Source organism: Candoia aspera, chromosome 7 (assembly GCF_035149785.1).
Source record: "Candoia aspera isolate rCanAsp1 chromosome 7, rCanAsp1.hap2, whole genome shotgun sequence".
In the NCBI taxonomy this organism is placed as follows: Eukaryota; Metazoa; Chordata; class Lepidosauria; order Squamata; family Boidae; genus Candoia; species Candoia aspera.
The window spans coordinates 27,235,781-27,256,186 of NC_086159.1; the positions used below are offsets into that span (position 1 = coordinate 27,235,781).

Here is a 20,406-nt window from a genome sequence, read left to right on the forward strand (position 1 = left end):
AAATGCTTCACTTATGGAAAACCTCCTCTTTGCAGGCAATATTTTCATCATTAATGCATTGTTTTCATATTAATTCTACATCTACCAGTAAAACCGCCCAGTGTCCCCTTTTCAGGAGAGATGGGCGATGGTAGAAATTTGAAAAATAAATAAATAAATAAAAAAGTTGGACTTTCTCTTGCAGATATCAGCCTGTGCTTGGATTGATTATGTGGAGGTGCCTTCGAATAGGTCAGACAAATGTATCAACTACCCCAGAATTATCCAATCCTTTTTATGAATTTTTACATGCAATTAAAAAGAAGTCTTTATCTTTTGCATAACATTTTTGCAAAGCTTTTATCTGTTAGATGACTAATTAAGAGTTACCAACTTTTAAAATGGACCCATGAGCAATACCTTTGGTTGCCTCTTGAAATTAGTAAATAGTTATGTAATTCTCTACTTTAAAAATCTTATATGCTGATTTGTGTGATCAAGTGTCTATAAAGTGTCAGGAGTAAGGCAAATGGGTTTTCCCCATTCAACTGAATGAACTTACTTATAGCTTTATCAGTAGAGATAAACACATAGAAGGACATAGATTGCAATGAGATTTATTTCACTGCTAGGGAGAGGCAGATAAGGGCTCATATGCCTCTTTTATGCCTTTTTAGGATTTGCCACCTTTGTTCTTCTCCCCGTATTTTTGCTCCAAAGCTTTCTGCAGGTTAAGATTTAGGGCATTTTTCTGGAACCATCTCCCTGTTGAAATACAAAATCACAACAGCAACGATCATCATCATCATCATCATCATCATCATCATCATCATCATCAAAAACGATAATAAAAAGTAATTGGACAAGCTACAAATTCAAGAAGTTATGAAATTTTCTACAGAATTTTTTTTAACCTTAAAAAAAAGACTGCTGATTCAGAATCATTGCTGGACTGGACTTTTAACACAGACTGAATTTTTACTTAGCATCACATCCTTAACTTTTCGGAGTGGTTGGAAAACAGCCACTAATGAAAAAAGGAACTGCAACATTATAAAAAGACAGACGTTGTAGTGAAATTATGTAAGAATCATTTAAGAAAATACTGTAGAGAAGTTCATAGAAATTATTTTAAACCTGTTCCTGAGCATATAGTTTGAGGTTTGTAAACTAAGAACTGGATGAGGTCTCAATGTTCAGATTATAATAATACTGAGGAGTTATACATAATCCCCCCATAACATTGATTGGAAGATAAGCTAAACATGTTTCCTTCTAGTTTTCCTTTGGGGTTCCTAGGCCTCCTTACCTAGATCATCAGTCTTCCTTCCATGCCAACGTTTGGGGTCCCGCACTGCCCTCTTTATTACATCAGGAGTATAAGAATCCTTCATTAAGCTTTTGGCTTCTAATGGTCCTCCTACAGAAAGAATATTTTGAAAATGTTCACTTCTGCTACAGTCATTTTTGTGCTGAATCAGAATGGACAGAGATGAGGACAAACAGGAAAAGGTTAGTGATAATAGAGATTTTAAACAGTGACAGGTTTCTATAACTGATACAGTCTATAATTTGGTGTTGGGTTCAAATATTTTGTTGGGGGAAATAATTTTTGATATGGTCATCTGCAGATTATTTAAGCTACAGAAAGGAAAGGCAACTTCAGTGCTTTGGATAACAGTGCCCATTGTCCCTTGCCACTGATGCAGTGGCTGGCACTAACAGAAGCCTGCAGGGTACCATGGTCCTAATTCCCAGACTGCATTGAAGATGACAGTTTGATCCTACATGCAGAAAAATTAAAAACAAAACAACTGTTAGTCTGTGAGAATAATTTCTCCTAAGGGAGAGGAGGTCTCTTAAAGAACCAACACCAAATCTTGCTGTTATTATGGCCAGAATAGGAAGCATGGAGATCTGTTATCTCAACCCACCTTGGAAAATGTTGGACCTCAGATTATAACCCAGTTCATAATAATCAGCATAAGGTGAAGTTGCCATGGGATTCTCAAGGGGTTTGAATGGCCAGTCACTGAGTCTTTTCTGTCCTTGGATCAGTCCAGCTTCACAAAGAGCACGCCGTGCCTGGAATATATATATATATATGTGTGTGTGTGATATGATAGGTTTAGTCGCCACCTTGCATCCCAAGGTGCTTGCCATCACCAAATCTGTTTCAGCATACCTGGGGCACTAGTGGTACCTTCCACTCCCCATATGGTTAAGCTAATCAAATTTGGCCAGAAGCAGGCTTTTCCTGTTTTGGATTTGGGTCAATAAAAAGATCATAGCCACTAAATGGACAGCAGTCAATTTTTATGGACATTTTTCCTTTAAAAATCAAAAACAATAAACAAAGTTCAACTTTACTTAAATGATAAATCAGAGTTGGCATGTTTGCCAATTCAGTTGATATAAATGGAATACTTGGCTACTGAGAATAGTTAGTGCAAAATGTCTGCATGTTTCAGCCATATTACTCTATACTGTAGTCACTTCGTTGGCTATCAATAGATTTCAGGGTACAAGTATTGCTTTTTACCTTTAAAGCCCTACATGACTTGGCTCCAATAGGACTACCTTCTCCTATCCTACAAGTATGCATTCATCCCAACTGGATCCTCGGTGTGTGAGAAGTTAGTTTGGTGGAGGCCTAGGGTGGCTGCTTCTCTGTTCTGGCCCTTTCCTTATGGAACATTCACCCCATGGAAACTAGACTGGTGCCAAGTCTGACATTGTTCCATAAAACTATTAAAACTGAGCTTTTAAAGCAATTTGAACTACTTTGAAGGGCTTTTGAGAGCAAATGCCCCTTCATATTGGTGGGATCCTACGATTGCTGTGATATGAAATGGATATGTTGTTATTGAACTGTCTTGCCTAGCTGATTGCTGTATTTATTTATTCATTCTATTTTTTATTATGTATTTTTGTGCTTTTATTGTTGTCAGACACTATGAATTGTAAGATTTGGTGGCCTATAGATTTCATAAATCAATAAATATATGTGACATTGGCCTTATGTCTTTTCCATTATATAACTGGAGAGGTATATACAGTATATTTCTTTAAACTATATTGCTCATGATGTAAATGAGGTCTTGCTTTTCAACTCCCTAATTATTCAACTAATATTTAGCACTATATTGTAATCCCATCAATTCCTTACAACATAATATTACACATGCCTTCTCAGAAGACAGTCCTATAGATTCAAGAAGTCTTCATTAGATAAGCATCACTGAAGTAACCATAACTTTCCAGGTGAAAATAAAAATAAAAAAGCCCAGCACAACCTTTCTCAGCTTGATACCAGTAGTTATACAGGTTGGAGGTGATGGACAGTATAGGTCAACGTGTTTGGAAGGCACCAGGAAGGTTGCCCTAACTGGAGAATGGGTTCCTAAAAGCAGATTTCTAAACTCCAGTTTTAAGCATATATTTTATCTAGCACGCACACTACAGAGATACTGTGTTAAAGAAAATGTAATGCATGTGAATCTCAAAATCAGCCTTGCAAAGTAATGTAATGTGTAAAACAGAATCACTTGGCTGTCTTGTATTCCTTTTTCTGTAAATATTTTCTGGTCTAACATAACAAATGGCATATGCTCAGATGCTATTTTAAGGTCCAAATTTTGAACATTTAAAACCTCAGGAGTATATCAAGCCTTTTCTGGACCATGCAGCTCTATGGACCAGTGGGAGTTCCCCAAGGTAAATCCTCCAGACTAGAAACTGGGGGTTTCTGAACTGCCTTCTGGATGAAATCAGCCAGGTGTTGCTCCAAATCCCTTCCAGTCCAGAGGATTTAATTCTAGAAACCACAAAACTGGCAAGCACGCCATCCCCAAACAGCATGGTCCAGAGAAGTTTTAGCATGATCCAGAAGGAAATGGAATGTTCCAGAAGTTCTCTCTCAGATCAACACTTTACATATATGCCAACCATGTTCAGTGCAAGAATGTCTGTATCACATTTAACTACTGCTTTGTTTATAGCTGTTTATCCCTGTTTATAGCTAACTCTGATTTATACCTCTTCTTTCACCCTTTTCTCCTATGTCTTTTCTTGTACCCTTGCCCACAGCTATATCTATGTATATATAATACTCCATTATCTGCACAATATTCTATGTATCTGATGGTGGATGGTGATTCATTAAAACTCGTGTGACACTGGAGTTATTTTGGTACTCTTAGAGGCTTCCTCTACCTGAGGATTATGTGAGTTGAAGTCCAAAACATCTAAAGGACACCAGGTAGGGTGCTATTAATCACCAGCCCCCCCCCCCCCCAATTGTAATGATTTTGTTTACCTGCTCCTCTGATATCAACTTCTCCACTGCTGTGGTGCCATATTTGGCTTTGATATTAGCAGGCACTAGATTGCTTTTCTTTTCCTGAAGGGGCTTCCCTTCAGCTTTAACTTCTTGTGTACTTGATGCCAAGGAGTCTTTGGCACTCAGAACAGTCTTGGCTTCTTTGATGTCTTCACAGCTACTCTTTATATTTTTTGGGGGGGAGCGGAGCAACTCAGTCCCTACAGATTGATATAGCCTGCCTGTTGATTCATCTGAATTAAAAAAGTTGGCTTCTGCTTCTTGGGTAGACTTAGCAAGTTCTTGGGAACTTGCAGGCCTTCTGTCCTGGTGATTCCCCATAGAAGTTGTGCTGTCTAAGTTATCCCTTCTCCCAACAGATATTTTAGATGATCCATGCTGAATATATTGGACAGAGGGAGTTTTGGAACTGTGGCTCTGTTTATTGTGGCTTTTTGCTGGGAAGTGCTGTGCAGAAGGAGGTGCTTGACGTATAACTAGGGGTTCATCTCTTGTTTTACCCTCTTCTGAACTCTTGGAGATGTCCCAAGAGTTCATACTGGAGCTCCTTGAGGGAGGTGTTTTGTTGGATGGCACCCCAGCCATGTTGTATGTGACCTGCTCCTTGTTTCCATATCCAGGCTTATCTGGAAAACAGAAAATAAAATAGTTTGGTCTAGTGGTTAAGGTGCTGGGCTAGAAACCAGGAGTCTGTGAGTTCTAGTCCTGCCTTAGGCATGAAAGCTGGCTGGGTGACTTTGGGCCGTCGCTCTCTCTCAGCCCAGCTCTCCTCACAGGGTTGTTGTTGTGGGGAAAATAGGAGGAGGAAGGAGTATTAGATAAGTTTGCTGCCTTGAGTTATTTATAAAAATAATAAAGGCAGGATAAAAATTAAATAAATAAATGAATGAATTTGCATATCAGAAGTACTCTAACTCCAGGTGATAGCTACCCAGCCTGCTAATCATGCCCTCTTCTCTGATACTTACTTCTATTCCTCCCATCTCAAATTTTCAGTATTCTCTCCCAAGTAGTACTTTATATTCTAGCTTTTCCCCATCTGACTCCTTTCTAAGTAGGTTGTATGACAATTCCCATTATCGTAAGTTATTGTGTCTATCATTGTAGTAACTGAAGAGTATTAAAGTTGCAATGTACAACACAGGGGGAGTATACCAGGCTGGAGAAACTATATTCCCCTCTTCTGAGTTTCTATGAAAAGATGTTCAATAGTACATCTGTCAGGTGGCATAGAGAGTAATAAACAATAGCATCATTTTAATAATGCCATCTTTGTGTATGATGTTCAGATATCAAGGATCTTCCAGAGAGGTATTTTGGGGAATTGCACAGTCCATTTTTTACAGATTATGCAAAAGGTTCTGCAAAACAATTCAAAAGAAATATTATTTTTCTTTCATGGGGCCCCTTTACTGGAATCGCTTGGATGACAATTAAAAATAAACCCACCAATGTGGTATAATGTCATTATATAAATCTATGGTAAAATCAGACTTGTGTACTATTCTTATGGTCACCCTGACTGAAAAATATATTATAGAATTTTGAAAGGGACAAAAAATCAAAACTGACCAAACAAACAAACAACAATGGGCTGAAATGATGATGGGGTGAAATGATTATGTGAAGAAAGGGTACAGCATTTAGGCTTTTTAGCATGAAAAAATGTGGGCAAGACAAGAAATGATGGAGGAATAGTAAAGTCATGCATGATTTTGAAAAAGTGAATAGAGTTTCCCCCCACTCTCAGATTAGCACTTGAGTTCATCTAAAATGAAATGTTCCCTATTGGTTAATATTAAGGCTTCAATTGCTTCTGCTAGTTTCTTGTGGGACTGCTTCTTCTCCACCCCATGGATCTGCTTGGCTGTGAAGTTGACCAGGCTCCCAGCCCCCATACCCATTTTCCCTTTTCCTTTAATGAAAGGAAGATCGATCAGATGACTGGTCTCCCTAAAGATGCTAAAGGTGCATCCCAGGATCTACTGCCCAAACAGTTTATAGAGGTTGTGGCACCATAGAGGAACCACACCCCCTCCCCAAGCCTGCAACATGGTGATTGGTGGCTTGTCAAGTATGGCTTTATCAGCAGTCAGCAGTGCACAGCAAACATGCTCAGGTTGTACTGCAAGGTCATGTTTATAAGATGCAAGGTCAAGCCAATAAGATGCAAACTTATGAAAGTGTCACAATTTAAATTGGACTCAAGTCTTCAAGGGGCCTTGAGTCTGAGACCTCTCTACACATCACCATTTAGCCTTGGCCAAAGGATGCATTTGCAGGGACACTTGCCAGGCTTGAACTAATAATTTGAAGTCAGCAATCCTCCAGAATTACAGGAGCATAACTTCCAGAATTCCTACATGGCTAGGCAAGAAATTCTGAAAATCACAATCCAATGTGTCTGGAGGTTGTAGTAGGTTGGTGTGATGGCCCCTTCTTTTGCTTTTCCTTAGTTTTACAAAAGATTGATCACACATTAGCAAATAACTCATAGAATCTAGGGATCTACGTCAGTTTTCACTAAACAGTAAAAAAAGTAGAAGCTTCCCATCAATTATATCTCCTACCTGCTGGACGATAGGCCATTCTGGTTACATGATATGTGGTGGCAGGCATTTGGAAGGCCGTGTCCATGGGCACCTGTTACTCCCCCACCAAAAAAAAAAAATGTATGGATTATTCACATGTAAAATACTTGTAAGTTCCAGCACTGATAAGGATCTGAGAATGTATATGGTTTGTTTAACCCTAAATAGCAAAATCATGGTTTAATACAAATTAGAACCAATGACATTTGCAATTCCCTCTTAATATATTACCTGATTTTCTATAGACACTTGAACATTAACTTTTATTGGATGCAACTATTGTTGTGTTTTATAACTGTAAGTACTATATTAAATTATAGGATACTTTTATGTACTTTTAAAAGTATTACTAAGTACACTGAACACATTGTATTTATGACTGAATAAAATAAACACACTTTAGTATGTAATCTCTTTTAGTGGTCCAGGTAAACCAGTCAAAGTAGTGAGTAGAAGGTCAGGTCTCAAAAACGCATTCCTATGGCTCTTATGCTTACAGATGATGAGCTGAAGAAAAAGTTGTCATAAAGTAACACTGACAAGCTTTCTGCAGTTGCCTCCCTTTTTAAAACCATTATTTCAAGAGCCTCTGGGGATAGGGGAGGAAACTGCTGCAATTATGCCATTGCATGGCCAATGCCAACATTTTCAACTTATTATTTTTCAAGAGAGGGTAAGGAGGGTTGAACATTAAAACAGGTATGATATACAATATATCTATTTCCCATTCATAAAAATTTGAGGCACATTACAGGTAGTCCTTGACTTATGACCATTCATTTAACAACTGTTTGAAGTTATGACAGCGCTGAAAAAAGTGACTTATGACTGCTCCGTGCACTTACAACTGGTCCTTGCACTTACGACCATTGCAGCATCCCTGCGGTCACATGATCAAAATTCAGGCACTTGGCAAACCAGCATGCATTTATGACAATTGCAGCATCCCAGGGTCATGTGATTGTCATTTGCGACCTTCCCAGCCAGCTTCTGACAAGCAAAGTAAATGGGCGAAGTTGGATAAATTTGGGCACTACTCACTTAACAACCACCTCACTTAGTGACAGAAGTTCCAGTCCCAATTGTGGTTGTAAGTCAAGGTCTACCTGTATAACAATGACAACTGCCACAAAAGGCAAAGAAATATCAGAACTGAAACATGCCCCAAACCCCAAGTAAAATCCATATCATCCCATTAATTTAAAATTGTAAAGCAAGAATTAAAATCCAACCAAGACAAAAAAGTAACCTACTACCACCGTTAGCACCTGAATACCCATCAGAACAGGACCATTGTATGGCCAAAAGGTAGCAGGCAAGAGGCCAAATACAACCTCAGAAAGAAAGTAATGTTGGGGGGCACCACTGAGGAGGCCTGCCTCTGGGCCCTTATCTCCTTGACTCTTACGAAGTAGGGACCCTAAGCATCCCTCCACCCCACCCCCGGGATGATTGTACAGCTTGGACAGATTCTAGTCAGAAAAAATAAATGTGAACTGAGCATCTAAGGCTTTGTAGGTTAACATCAGCTCTTGGAATTTGATTCAGAAACTCATTTGCAGCCTATGCCATGAACATTACACAGGTATTTTGCTATTAAAATGGTTCCCTCTACTAGTAGCTGCATAGTCTTTAAAGTTAACCCCATGTAAAGTGCATTACAGTAGAGTACCCAAGGTGATAAGAGCGTGAGTCACTGCTGCAAGAATGTTCTAGTCCAAAATGGGTTGCAACTAGCACACCAACCAAAGCAGGCCAAAGACTCCTCTTGCAATGGCTTCCATCTGTTGTTCAAGCAGGAGTTTTGAGTCCATGAGAATCCTCAAGGCATAGACCTAATCCTTAAGGGAGAGTGCAATCCCATCCAGGCCTATCCTAGGAACTGGGATACAGTGAAATTAGCTATGAGCAGCAGCTCCATTTTGCTGGGATTGAATTTAAACTTCTTTTGTCTCATCCAGTCCCTTACAGCCTCCAAACACCAAGTAAGAACCTCCACAGCATCTTCAGCCCAGCCTGAGATGGCTATGTATAATTGGGTATCATCCTCATACTGATGATACCTCACTCCAGACTGATGGATTAATTCCCCTAGCAATTTCCCAAAGATGTTAAATAACCTGGGGGAGAAAGCAGGGCCCTATGGTACTACATACTGAAGCAATCATGGACTCAATCACTACTCCTTCCCAATTATCACCTACTGAAACTACCTACTCACTATAAAATTGTGTTCCAACTCCTAACTCTTTCAGGCAATCCAAGAGGATACCATCGTCAATGGTATCAAACATCACCACTGAGAAGTCTAATAGGAGCAGGAGGAGTATACTCCCTCTATCCAAAATCTAGTGTATGTTATCTAGACTGACCAATGCAATCTCTGATGCATGCCCAGGACTGAATTCTAATTGGAAAGAATCCACATGATCTGTTTCATCTGGACCCCCTGTACCTGAAGCCTCTCACCCTTCTCCAAAATCTTTCTCAGAAAGGGAAGATTAGAGACAGAGTGGAAATTTGCTAAACATCTGGATTGAGAGATGGCTTCTTCAAAAGCAGGAAGATAACATCCTATCAGGGCAAATCATACCATTGATCCACATCCCAAATCCAGCCCAAATGAACCTGGTGTGCAATGGATCCATGGGTGCAGAGCTCATCATACAGAGAAACACATTCAGTTCCTCACACCCCAGAAGATCAGATGACTTCATCAGAAGTTTGATGGTATGTGGAATGACATTGGGAGACAGGAGGAAGAGCCATTGACTGCTGTTCTTCTTCCTACCTCCCAAGGTCATTCTCACATACCATCACAGAGTTGCCCCAGTTATCTTGCTAGACTCTGCCTAAGCAGCATTCAATCTGGTTAAACATGAGTGATTTTTATCTTCAAAAAGTCTTGCAAACATGAGGTAACCATAACTGCTGCCATAATTTTGTGATTTGCCATCAAATTTCAGCAGCATAACTTTGGAAATCACCAATACCTGCAAAAAAGGAACTGGATCAGTATATGAGTAGGATGAACAATAACTTTTTCTAATAAATGCATACTGAATAAATAAAGATCAGCAATAAATAAATAAAGATCACTTCTCCCACTCCTGCACCCAAGTGATTGCTCTGAATCTGTCTCAGTTTAGTGGATTCAATAATCATGATAAAAAGTGAAGATCCCACAAGTCTGAAGTCTATCCACACTGGGCTTACAGAAGAAAACTACAATGCTATCCTAATTAGTTAAAAAGCCCCCTGGAAGAGACCATTTCGATCAACAGGGTAGGGCCTAGCCAAATCTCTCATGGAAGCCCATTCCACAAAACAAGGACCACAAAGAAGAATCATCTCTTAGCCTCATGCCAATTTTTGGATAGTGGAGAGTTACCAACATTTTTTCTTGTTCTGTTAATTTTATATAGGTTCTGGTTGAAAGACGTGTGCCTTACTTTGGCACCAAGCTGTATAGGGTTTTATAGGTATATTTCTGGCTGCACTTTAAACTGCAGCCAGAAATATACTGGAAACCAGTGCAGAGCCTGAACCACATGTCTATGTCATCTAACACTGATTGGCAAAAGAGCCACTGTACTTTGTACCAATTGTAGTTTCATCTTGCTTGGGTTCAGCTTCAGCCTGTTTCTTCCCCACTACACACTGGAATAGATGTTCAACCACATCACCACAGCTTCTTGGGATGGTGAGGTATAATGGGGTATAATCAGCATATTGATGATAAAACATCCTGAACCAATGGGTGATCTCTTCATGTAAAAGTGAAAAAATGGAGGGAAGAGGATCAAACCCTACACATTCCACATGTAAGAGGCCACTGGGTTGACTTCTCCTCTCCTACAACCACTGACTGGTTCTTACCAGAATCTTGAGTTTCAAAAGTAGCCAGCCTTATTCTGCAGCCTGGCCAGTTCTTCCCAAATACATCTAGTCTATTTATTTGTTCTTTCTCCAGTAGCTAAGAAGATAGATATCTTCTAATTATGGATTTGCAGACAGGTGGCAACAGAAAACTAATAAATCAATCTTGGACCAAATAAAGATTGTTCTCTTGATGTCATGATCAGTAAGCAGAAATCCACATACCATGGGATACAAGCAGATAACGGACTAGAAAAAACAATGAAGTTTAACAAGTTTGATGGAACTGGAAGAAGGAGAAAACAATGAATAAGGGGGAATTGACAGGATCAAAATAATTACAGGACTGTCCTTGGAAGAGCTGAAAGTTATTATCAAAGACCAGTGAAGATGGCAAGCATTTGTTCATGCAGTTATGAGGAGTCAAGCCAGATTGTGGTACCCACTAACTAGTTCTGTAGGTTAGGATTTGGTAGTAAAAAAAAAGCCAATTATCCTGAGAAAGAGTGCTAGGGAAGAGGTTAGAAGAATAGATGAGTGACAAAGAAGTAAATGCACTCTTGCAAAGCATCTGCCAGCACATAGAAATTCTACAATATTTAGAAAATGGAAGTAGGAGTGATAGGAATCTTGGGTTGCTGGGCTACTCTTCCCTAAACTTCTTTTTCAAAATGATACGTGTACAGCACTTGAGCCTGCTTAGAAGATTTTTGAAAATGTGAACAACTGACTTTCGATGGGGATTAATGGTGGTTTAGTCATCTTCAGGGAAGCAGAGATGACAATACAGCAGAGATCGGTACCCAGAAGCCAGCACTGGATACCAAACTTCCTCCGGACGAAGGGTGGAATGTGAAATAATTCTTCCTATCTCTGGACAGCTGCTTCCTGTGAATAAACTGCAAAAACAGAAGCTTTTGTGGTTTGCTCGTGAATTAAGTGGCTGGGAGGCATGGGATTCCACCTACATTCACAGCTGTGGTGCAGCCAATTTGGACACTAGAACTGGCCAATCCCCATTTCTTAATCAAATTTCGATTTAATTATTCTTCAACCTGAGAGAGATTTTCTTTTATGACAAATAAGTACTTCTCTTGGTGATTTTCATTTTTTGGGGGGATTATAAATTTAAAAGAAGATTTAAAGACTTAAAGTTTAAACAGTATTTGGCAAAAAGCACAATAAGGGATGATATAAGAAAGTTAAAAATGAATGAAGGGGATGGTTACTTAATTTTTTTTTAATGAAACTGCATTATGAAAATCCTAATTGAATTAAAACTGACTCTGTCTGTGGAAATGCTGTTTGTTTTGCATTAGAAATCTACCTCTTTCAGATGGAGATTAAATGAAACACTATTACAGAAAGAGGATTGCAAAAAGAAATAGAATTTTTTGAAAACAAATAAAGGTACCAATTTAAGAATGGCTTGGGATACAAGTAAAGCTTTCATCAGAGGTTACTTCATACAACATAATACTGAACTTAAAAAGAAGATTCAAGAGAAAATACAGGCTATTTTGGATGAGACAAAAAGAAAAGAGGAAGAATTAAAGAAATTGTCAGAAAAGATAAGCATTTCACATCAACTTAAACTTTTATAACAACAGTTATTTATGGTAACAGTTAAGAGAAATAAAAACAAAGATATGCTATGCAAAGCAAAAGAATTTTGAATTTGAGAACAAACCAAGGAAATTGTCAGGATGTAAATTAAGAAAAGAGAAAGAAAAGAAAATGATTTCAAAACTTCAAGAGGGTGATACTTGGTTAATGGACATTGTGGCTATACAAAAAACTTTTTATCAGTATTATTCTAACTTTTATAAAGGACATGATATTTCTTCGGAAAAAATAGAAGAATACCTAAAAAAAAAACTTACCGAGGACCAAAGACAGATTATTAATGGACCTATAACAATAAGGGAAGTTTTCGAAGCTATAAAAAACATTAAACCAGGAAATGTACCGGGACCAGATGGATTACTAGGTTTTTATTACAAAAGTTTTGAGGATGAACTTCTACAACCCCTCCAAAATACAATGAATTCAGTATTACAGGGAGGAAAGATGCCAGCGACTTGGAAAGAGGCTAATATAGCATTAATACCTAAATGTCAGCACTTGATCATTTGAGCATTCACACAATGACAGTCAGGAGACCAGGATCCTTTAACTGTTTAATGAAGCGAAATGACTAGGACAGAGGTAAAGCTGCAAATGGAGAATTCCCGCTAAAACATACATTTAAAACTACATTCCCTTGATTGCCTTCCTTTCCCACGAAAGTATGTCACCCCCCTTTCCCATCCCGGTGGTGTTGCTGGTGTATCTCTGCTGACTGGCCTTGATGTGAACCATCATAAATCTGTAGCCATAACAATGCAATTCACACTCCAACTCAAGACCCCCTCCCATCTGGCGACAGAGAGTCTACCCCATTGATAAGGAAGTGATGGAAGATGCTCCAATAAGGGGTTCTGTGAACCTTTTGATTGGAGGAATCTGACACTAAAGATGGGGAAGATCTAACTTTCACCAGAAATTATAGACCAATATCATTATTCAATAAAGATGATAAGTTGTTCATAATGATTTTAGCAGATAAACTGAAAATAATTCTGCAAACATTTATTAATAGAGACCAATGTGGATTTTTACCTAAAAGGAAGTTAAAAGACAATGTCAGAATGGTGTTGGATATTATAGAATACTTGGAATAGCATAATGAAAAACAAGTGCATTAATTTTTTTAGATGCAGAGAAAGCTTTTGACAATTTGGATTGGCCTTTTTTATTTAAAGTTTTGGAAGATATGAATTTGGGAGAGAATTTTATAAAATGGATAAAATCGATTTATACCTCACAGAAAGCACAAATTATTGTTAATGGAGATCTAACAAAACCTTGTGAAATACAAAAAGGAAAAAGACAAGGATGCCCACTATCCTCTCTTCTGTTTATTCTGGCTCTTGAAGTTTTGAATAGAGATGTAAGGCAAGTTGAGAGGATAATGGGTGTAAAAATTAAAAAAGAGACTTGCAAATTGAGAGGTTTTACAGATGATTTGATGTTGGTTTTGGAAGATCCTTTAAAGACAATTGAATTACTAATGGGAAAATTAAAAGCTTGTGGTGCATTAGCTGGCTTCAAGATTAATAATAAACAGAAGACAAAGATGTTAACAAAAATATGAAGAGACAAGATCAAACAGAACTGATGAATAAAATGGGTTTTAAGATTGAGAAATAGGTAAAATATTTGGGTGTTACTTTGACAAGCATGCATTGTACGTTATTTCAAAATAATTATGTTAAGACATGGAATGAAGTTGAAAAAAAGATATGATAAGATGGGATAAACAACAATTGTCATTGTTGGGGAGAATTTCTGTGATTAAGATGAATGTTTTGCCTAGATTGTTATTTATGTTTCAGAGAATACCTGTTTTGACAACCGATTAAACAATGGCAGAAAGACAAATCAAAATTTGTGTGGCAGGGAAAAACCACAAGTCAAATACGAGGGTTACAAGATGTTAAAGAAAGCGGATGTTTGAGTTTACCTGATCTGAAACTATAGCTTGCAGCTTGTTGTTTAGTTTGGATGAAAGAGAGGGTGATGCTGAGAAACAGAAGAGTTAGAAGGACATGATTTGAGGTTTGGGTGGCATGGTTATTTATGGTATGATAAAGCTAAAGCTAAAGCTAATGTAAAATCATTTTGTCAGACGTGTCATATAGAGAATATGGAATAGACATAAATCTAGGTTATGTCTGAAAATACCTTCATGGCTTTCAGCACAAGAAGCATATTATAGAAGAGAAATGATAACTAAACATAAATGGTTAACTTACAGTTGCATATTAGAATCTTTCCAGGGAGAATTCAAAATGAAATCAAGAGAAGATTTGACGTTAGAAGGATATACATGTCAATGGTTTTCCTATGTACAATTACTAGAAAGATTTAAAGTAGATAAAAGACTTTTGGTTTTGAATATTGTAAGATTGAATTTGAAACAGAATTATGTACAAATGATGAACATGTTATTGCTAAAATGTATAAACTTTTATTGAAATTTGAAACAGAAGAAGAACAAGTGAAATAATGTATGATAAAATGGGCTAAAAATTTTGGTGATAACATACAAATGGAACAATGGGGGAATGTGTAGATGAAAGGACTGAAATCGACATTATGTTATAATCTCAAAAAGAATTTTTATAAAATGATGTGTCATTAGTATTTGTCACTGGAAACATTGTCTAAAATATATAAAGATACTCTGAGTTTATGTTGGAAATGTGAACAACAAGAGGGGATTTTTTTATCATGCTTGGTGGACATGTAAAAAAGCTAAAAAAAATTGGACCCAAATACACACATTAATTCAGAAGATTTTAAAGATCAATATACAACTGAAGCCAGAGATGTTTCTTCTGGGACTGAGTGACAAAAAATTGGAGAACACTCATGGAACTTTTTTTATACTGTATATATGGTAACAGCAGTGAGACTTTTATATGCACAATGGTGGAAAGATTTGACATTACTCACAATGGAAGAGTGGATGGTGAAGATGATGGAGCTTGCTGAGATGGCTAAATTGACAGCCTTGATTGGAGAAAAGACACTGATTAAGTTTAATACCAATTGGAAACCCCTTTTGGACTTTTTGCATGAAACAGAAAAAAATGAAATTATGTTATATGGGCTTGATGGTTAAAAAAAATAGTAGATAATAGAAAAAATGAAAGTTATGTTGTAACCATAGAGTAAGAGTTCAGTTTAATTTTGTACCTATTACTGGTATAAAAGAAAATCATTTCTTTATATTGCTTTTTTCTTTCTTTCTTTCTGCGCTTTTGGCTTTCTTCTTTCTTTCTTTCTTTCTTTCTTTCTTTCTTTCTTTCTTTCTTTCTTCTTTTTATTTTCTTCATCTTAAATATTAGTTTCAGTTAGTTTTTATCTTTTTTGCTAAAAAAATTAATAAAGTTATTACAAAGAAAATGTGAGCAAGAATTTATTTATCCAAAGTTATACCCAGCTAACCCTCCCAATTCAATACATTGGTCTCAAAAAGAATAAAGCTGTATATTACTTAAGGAATTGTGGTTTATGTTCCAGGCACTATATAAAGTTAGATAAGTTCCTGTCCACAGGGAATAGCAAAAATAATATAAGCATGATACAAAAAGAATTTAGATTTAAAGGGAAATAAGAAAAGAGAAATAAATCAAAGATATTTTCATCTGGACCAGAGGTAGAACTCTATGAATAAAGTAGGACAACTACTTGATAAAAACCCACTCTGAAAGGAAGGATTTTAATTCAGGAATAGAAAAAGAAGTAGAATGCTATGAACAAGAATAGGTTAAAAAAAAAAACTTCTTAACAGCAAGACCAAGAACAGATCTGCCAAATATTCCACTTATTCCACAATAAGTTCCACTTATAAGGGGCTATGAGAGAGAAATTATAAATCTGAGAAGAGTAGGCAGGTGAGACTGAATAAGATGATCAAATGATGCAGCAATTCCAACTGTCCTATGTATGACTTCTACAGTTACTTTGGTGACTGAAGTAGCATAGAAATTCAAATTTTTTAAACAAACAAATACACCTTAGTTGGCTGTATGGCATAGCTGGGTCAAATGACTTGCCACAGTTCCCAGCCTCTTAATTATTACCTTCATAATTATGATAGTAAGATCTGCAAATTAGCTGTGGCCCTCCACTCCTGACCTTTTTATGATGCAAGTAGGAGTCATATCCTTGCACTTGGCTTAATATACATATTTTATTAAAATGGTTCAGTAGACTTTTATTTTTACTTTTAAGCAATGCTTACTGAACTAACTTAAGGATAATTTCATCCCCAAACTTACTGAAGTTCATCCTGTTATGCTGGAGTAATAAACATGAGCTTAAGTATAGCAACATATACAATGTTGGGAAGGCTTTTCAGGACTGACAAACTTATTCAATCCTGAAATTGGTTCAGTTCAATTTCACTTGCAGAGATATATTGGCAAGGTAAAACTTAGACTCTTTAGATTAACTCATGGATCTTTGCTGAATATGGATCTTTATTACCTCCCCTTATTTCCTTGTCTCTAAATCACAACTGAAGGTGCAGTATTATCTTTGCTTCCCCCTGAAGGTCCTGAAAAAGTTGCAAAGATAGACTTGGCCAGTCCACATGTATTTCACCTGAGTCACAGTCTCCATTTTGTTGATAATTCTTGGGAAGGAAGATATGAGGCAGTGGTCCCGGTGAAGCAGGTTGCTGCCAATTTCCTCCAGCTGTTGTAGATACTGGAGCACAGGACTGATTTCCTCTGACTGCTGGATTGCAGTATCAAGCTCTGCCTCAGACTGTGGCGGTTGTTGGAACAAGGCAGTAAACTCTTCAGGATGTTGTAGGTATCGGAGCACAGGACTAATCTCCTCAGGCTCGTGTACATAATGGAGGAAGGGGCTAGCCATCTCTGGCTTCTGTTGGTACTCAAGTGAAGGACTAATTTCCTCAAGCCCCTTCTGACCCTGAAACAAGCCACTGATCTTTTTAGGCTGGTACAGATGCCTGGCCAGGTTCACAAAACCTCTGGCTGGGAAAAGCACAATTATGATCATAAATGAGCTATATACATGCCAGGCATGTCCCAGGGTTGCCAACCAGATGTGGCTCCAAATCAGTTGCCAGAGGTGGCCAAGGAGAATCCCACATGCCTGCCACATGTGGCCAGGACTGGCAGCAAGAGCACAGCAAGGCTCACTGCGGTGACTTGGACCTAAAAACCAAGAGCCTTTATGTAGGTCATAGGGCATCAGCACCTTTCTTTGTGTGTAGCTGCCTGGCTGGGAGGGTTTGCTTTTGTCTCTGAGATGCACAGAAGTTAAGCCCTCCTCACAAACATGTATCTCACCTCTGCCATGGTTTCAACTGAGGTGCCAGTGGAGTTCTCATGAATCAAGCAGGTCCTTGCCAAGTCTAGGGAGACAAAGAAGTGGAACTATGTGTAGTTACCAAGGATGGTTGCTAAGAAACAACCATTCCCATCTGTGAGCTAGAGTTGCTATGGGGACCCAAGTAAACAGAAGCGCCCCTCTGAGAGAGACGTTCAGTAGCTGAAGAGAAGTTTGCCTATCAAGAGGGTCTGCGCTCTGGTTTTGCAGCTACTGCCATAATATAAGAATGGTTATTTGAAAAAAAGAAAAAAAAGTATTTTGAATACCAAATTTAATACAAATACACATTTCTCAGAGGAGGGAGTGTTTGACTTGCGTGGTCTTGAGGAGAGCTCAGTTCAGTGACTACATAGACATCCATGTAGTTTTTTGACAGTAGTCTAAAAGTGGCTTTCCACTGCTTTCTTCCAGAATGTTTTTTCGATTTCCTGATATAGCTTGTGCTGTCCTGAGATTTCCTGGCAATCACCCATCCAAACACTAATCAGGTCCAAATCCACTTAGCCTCTGGAGATCAGCTAAGACAACTATGGCCACCACCTAGTTGAACAATGTCTGCTAATAAGCAATTTAAGTTAAATAAAAGTAGAGAAAATGCTATTAGAAGGAAAGCACTTTTCAAATGCACCACAACTTTAAAACTTCCTTCAGCTTCTTCCTTCAATGGATGTCACATCTTAACTGACTCCTGAGGACTCATCTAGATGATGGGCAGGAACCTCATGCTTTTTTTTTTTTTAAGTAGCCAGGCTGGGTTGGATTAGGGCACAAAATCCTCCCTCCTCAATCCTGCCATAACCTTGCTGAGGAAAAATAAATAAATACATACTGGAAATACCTGTCTTTTTGGCTGTTAAAATAGTTTGGAGACAAGAAGTGGTGTTAATGAAGAGAATAACACAGGAGGAATGAGTTCTATCTTTAATGGCTGATCTTGATTAAATTTTTTCTCCTGGCAGGAGGGGGACTGAGGGAGGAAAACCAACTGGAGACCGACAGAGAAGGCAGTTGGGTTAGGTTGCACTTTTGGCTATGCATGCTTAGTTCAATGGTATCAATAGGAACACTTCCCAGTAGTAAGTCTGAATGAATATAACATTGTCATGTGAATTAAAGATACTTTTTACTGTCACTTTGAATTCCATATACTGGTATGTTGCAGGCTTGAGATTTTCCCAATATAACCATAGATGGAAGAAAGGAAAAAAAAATGTTGTAATGCCCAGGAGAGCAACCCTACCCCCACCTTGCTCATCTACAACAGGTGATGGCAGCCTAGCCAAGAAAGATAAAATTGCCATACCAAGAATGCACCTTTGGGTATGCATAGCTGGCACCTGGCTGGAGAAATAGCTTGGAGTTCCAAATAGGCAAAAGTAAAGGGGGAGGTTTATGAGCCCAAGGTCTTATTCTCCTCCATTTCCTCTCTAGGCCTGTTCAACATACCTGAATGGTCTCTCCTCCCTATGGAACAGAGAATGTTTAGCCCTGAGAAGACTGAGATTGGCTATGGTAACAATCTTCAAATATTTGAAAGGATTTTGCACAAAGACCTGTTTGTTTGTTTGTTTAAAAGACTTGTACAGCCACCCAACTTGTAAAACACAGATGGCTCACAACAATAATAAAACCAAAAACAAGAAAAAGAGAAAACCAAGAAAACCAGGTGCCTGATCCACTATCTCAATCCATCAATCCATACAATCCTTGGACTCCAACCTTACCCTATCCCAGTGCCTGGGGGAAAAGCCAGCCCTTTCTGGCTTTCTGGAAGGCTAAAAGGGTGGACCTGCCAGATCTCAGAGGGAAGAGCGTTCCAGAGGGCAGGGCCTGCTATGAAAAAGGCATGCTTCTAGTGTAATAGAGGACAAGACGTGGAAGACTAGATTTATGTTAACTGAAATACATATTCTAGTTAGAAACTTAGGAAAGCTCTTGGCAGTAGACTCAGGGAAGTGGTGGGCTCTCCCTCACTGGAAGTGTGCAAGTGGAGGCTAGAAAGTTGCAGATGCTTTCATTTGGACTCCTGTGCTAAATAGGGGGCTTTAATCAGTAGCCTGAATGGCTCCTTTGAAAGAACTCTATGCACACACATGTGTATGTGTGTATGTAGGTTGTGGGGGGCTCAGTGAGAAACCACAGATTACCACTTAATCCAAGCTAGACTGAATGGCTGTGGTTTTTAGGGGGCCCCAGATCTTGAGAGTTTCTATTTTTTACTCTGGATGGGGTACCACTCCCCCAGACAGAACTGGTGCTCAATTTGAGAGTCCTCTTGGATTCTTAGCTCCTGGCAGTTATGGCCAAGAGGGCCTTTGCATAACTCCATCTTGTGCACCAATTGCTCTTGTGGATCAGGAGGCCCTTCTCAGTCATTCATGCCTCTTGGACTATTATAATACACTTTAAATGGGACTGTCCTTGAAGACCATCCAGAAGCTACAACTGATCCAGAATGCATGGCACAGGGAATTATGGATACACCATGTACAGCCATACAGCCATATAACACTACTACTTTGTGAGCTGCAGTGGGTCCCAGTAGGCTATCAGGTACAATTCAAGGTGCTGACTACCATCTATAAAGCCTTTCATGACACAGGGCTGGCTTATTTGCAGACCTACCTATTTCTGATTCTT

General features: G+C 38.4%; 1 protein-coding gene across 2 annotated transcripts; it reads right to left on the reverse strand.

Moving 5' to 3' along the window:
* Nucleotides 1-580: 580 nt before the first annotated feature.
* CIMIP4 (ciliary microtubule inner protein 4) lies at nt 581-18,892 on the reverse strand. Of its 2 annotated transcripts, XM_063308278.1 has the most exons (7): nt 18,605-18,892; nt 17,724-17,788; nt 6,892-6,964; nt 4,298-4,947; nt 1,914-2,064; nt 1,289-1,399; nt 581-744 (listed from the first exon to the last, which is right to left on the reverse strand). In XM_063308278.1, exons 2-7 carry the CDS (start codon nt 17,730-17,732, stop codon nt 653-655), a joined length of 1,086 nt encoding a protein of 361 aa, XP_063164348.1. In that variant the 5' UTR covers nt 17,733-17,788; nt 18,605-18,892; the 3' UTR covers nt 581-652. The 2 variants fall into 2 exon arrangements, with proteins under 2 accessions (XP_063164348.1, XP_063164349.1); XM_063308279.1 differs by lacking the exon at nt 17,724-17,788.
* Nucleotides 18,893-20,406: the final 1,514 nt, after the last annotated feature.